This window comes from Diabrotica virgifera, chromosome 7, assembly GCF_917563875.1.
Source record: "Diabrotica virgifera virgifera chromosome 7, PGI_DIABVI_V3a".
NCBI classification, from domain to species: domain Eukaryota; kingdom Metazoa; phylum Arthropoda; class Insecta; order Coleoptera; family Chrysomelidae; genus Diabrotica; species Diabrotica virgifera.
Window position 1 is genome coordinate 2,283,468 of NC_065449.1, and position 1,386 is coordinate 2,284,853.

General features: G+C 32.8%; 1 protein-coding gene across 1 annotated transcript; it reads right to left on the reverse strand.

The window, feature by feature from the left end:
* Positions 1-1,058, reverse strand: LOC126888364 (ankyrin repeat domain-containing protein 16-like). Its single transcript, XM_050656546.1, has one exon. The coding sequence runs from the start codon at positions 1,005-1,007 to the stop codon at positions 3-5; it is 1,005 nt and encodes a 334-aa protein (XP_050512503.1). The 5' UTR covers positions 1,008-1,058; the 3' UTR covers positions 1-2.
* Positions 1,059-1,386: the final 328 nt, after the last annotated feature.

Consider the following 1,386-nt stretch of genomic DNA (forward strand, 5'->3'; position numbering starts at 1 on the left):
TTTTACTTAAGTGCCATATAATCTGAAGCTTTTCTGCCAAAATGATCTACAAAATTTTCATTAGCTCCATATTGAATTAATACATCATAAGCTTCTTTACATTTATTCTTGGCTGCACAATGTAAAGGTGACAAGCCACTATTATTAGATTCATTAATATCTAAATAGTTTAAAAGAAATTTTATAATCTCTACGTGTCCTTGTAAACTAGCCAAATGCAACGATGTATAATCACCATTGGTCCTATGAGTTACTATAGCCCCCGCTTGAATAAGTCTTTCACAAATATTAATATGACCACCAAGAACTGCTTCGTGTAAAGGAGTATTGCCACTGTTATCTCTTGTATTGACATCAATATTTAAAGTTAGTAAGACCTCTACAATTTTCAAATGTCCATGTAGAGATGCAATATGCAAACCAGTTCGTCCATTCTTTGTCGTTACATGTGGATCTAAACCAGATTTCAACAATAGCTCAAGAATACCAACATCACCTTCTCTGCAAATTAAGTGGAAACATGTCCAACCGTCTTTATTTCTATGATTTACACATACATCATATTTTAAAAACGTTTCGATAATATTATAATTCTCAAGTCCGTTTATTTTTGTGCAGGCCAACATAATAGGTGTCCAGTCTGCCCTTTTTAATGCATTAACATCTGCGCCACATTCTAGAAGCAACTTACATGTTTCATATTGACCACATTGTGCAGCTTCGTGTAAGGCTGTTTTATCATCCCTGTTCTTACAATCTACAGCAGTAGGCTGAAAATTTTGTAGCAAGAACTTTATTAATTGATTGTTTCCTAGTCTAGCGGCACAGTGAAGTATTGTATCGCCAGTTTTGTCATATTGTATGGAGCTCCAATGAATGTGAGGGTATTTACTAAGTAGTTCCTTTACATCTAATGTACTTCCATTTTGAACACACTTAAGTATATTGTTTATTTCTTTAGAGTCTAGCAATTCTTGTGCCATTAAATTTCCACTATGTTTTCCCATAACTTTTTTAAGAGAAATAAAATATCCAGATTTTGAGGTTATATATTTCTGTCTGTGTCAGTGAGAAGATCTGCTATCAGAATATTCAAATTTGGCAACATTGAATAGAGGGCCTATAAAAATATTTGTATTCTGTAGGTGTTTTAAAACTTTTTCCGAGGACATGACTTTCTCGTAGGGAAAGTGCTGTCCAAAGATATTTCCAAATTTATGACTTCCAAAATATTTGACAAATTAAGAAGATGGTGCTAAAAGAAACAGTACCATGAAAATGAGATAATTAAATTATAAATAACAAGACCAATGGCTTCAAGAGTAGCTAGAAACAAATGACAATCGTTGAAAAGCCCTATTATTAAATAACTAACATTACAGGTTC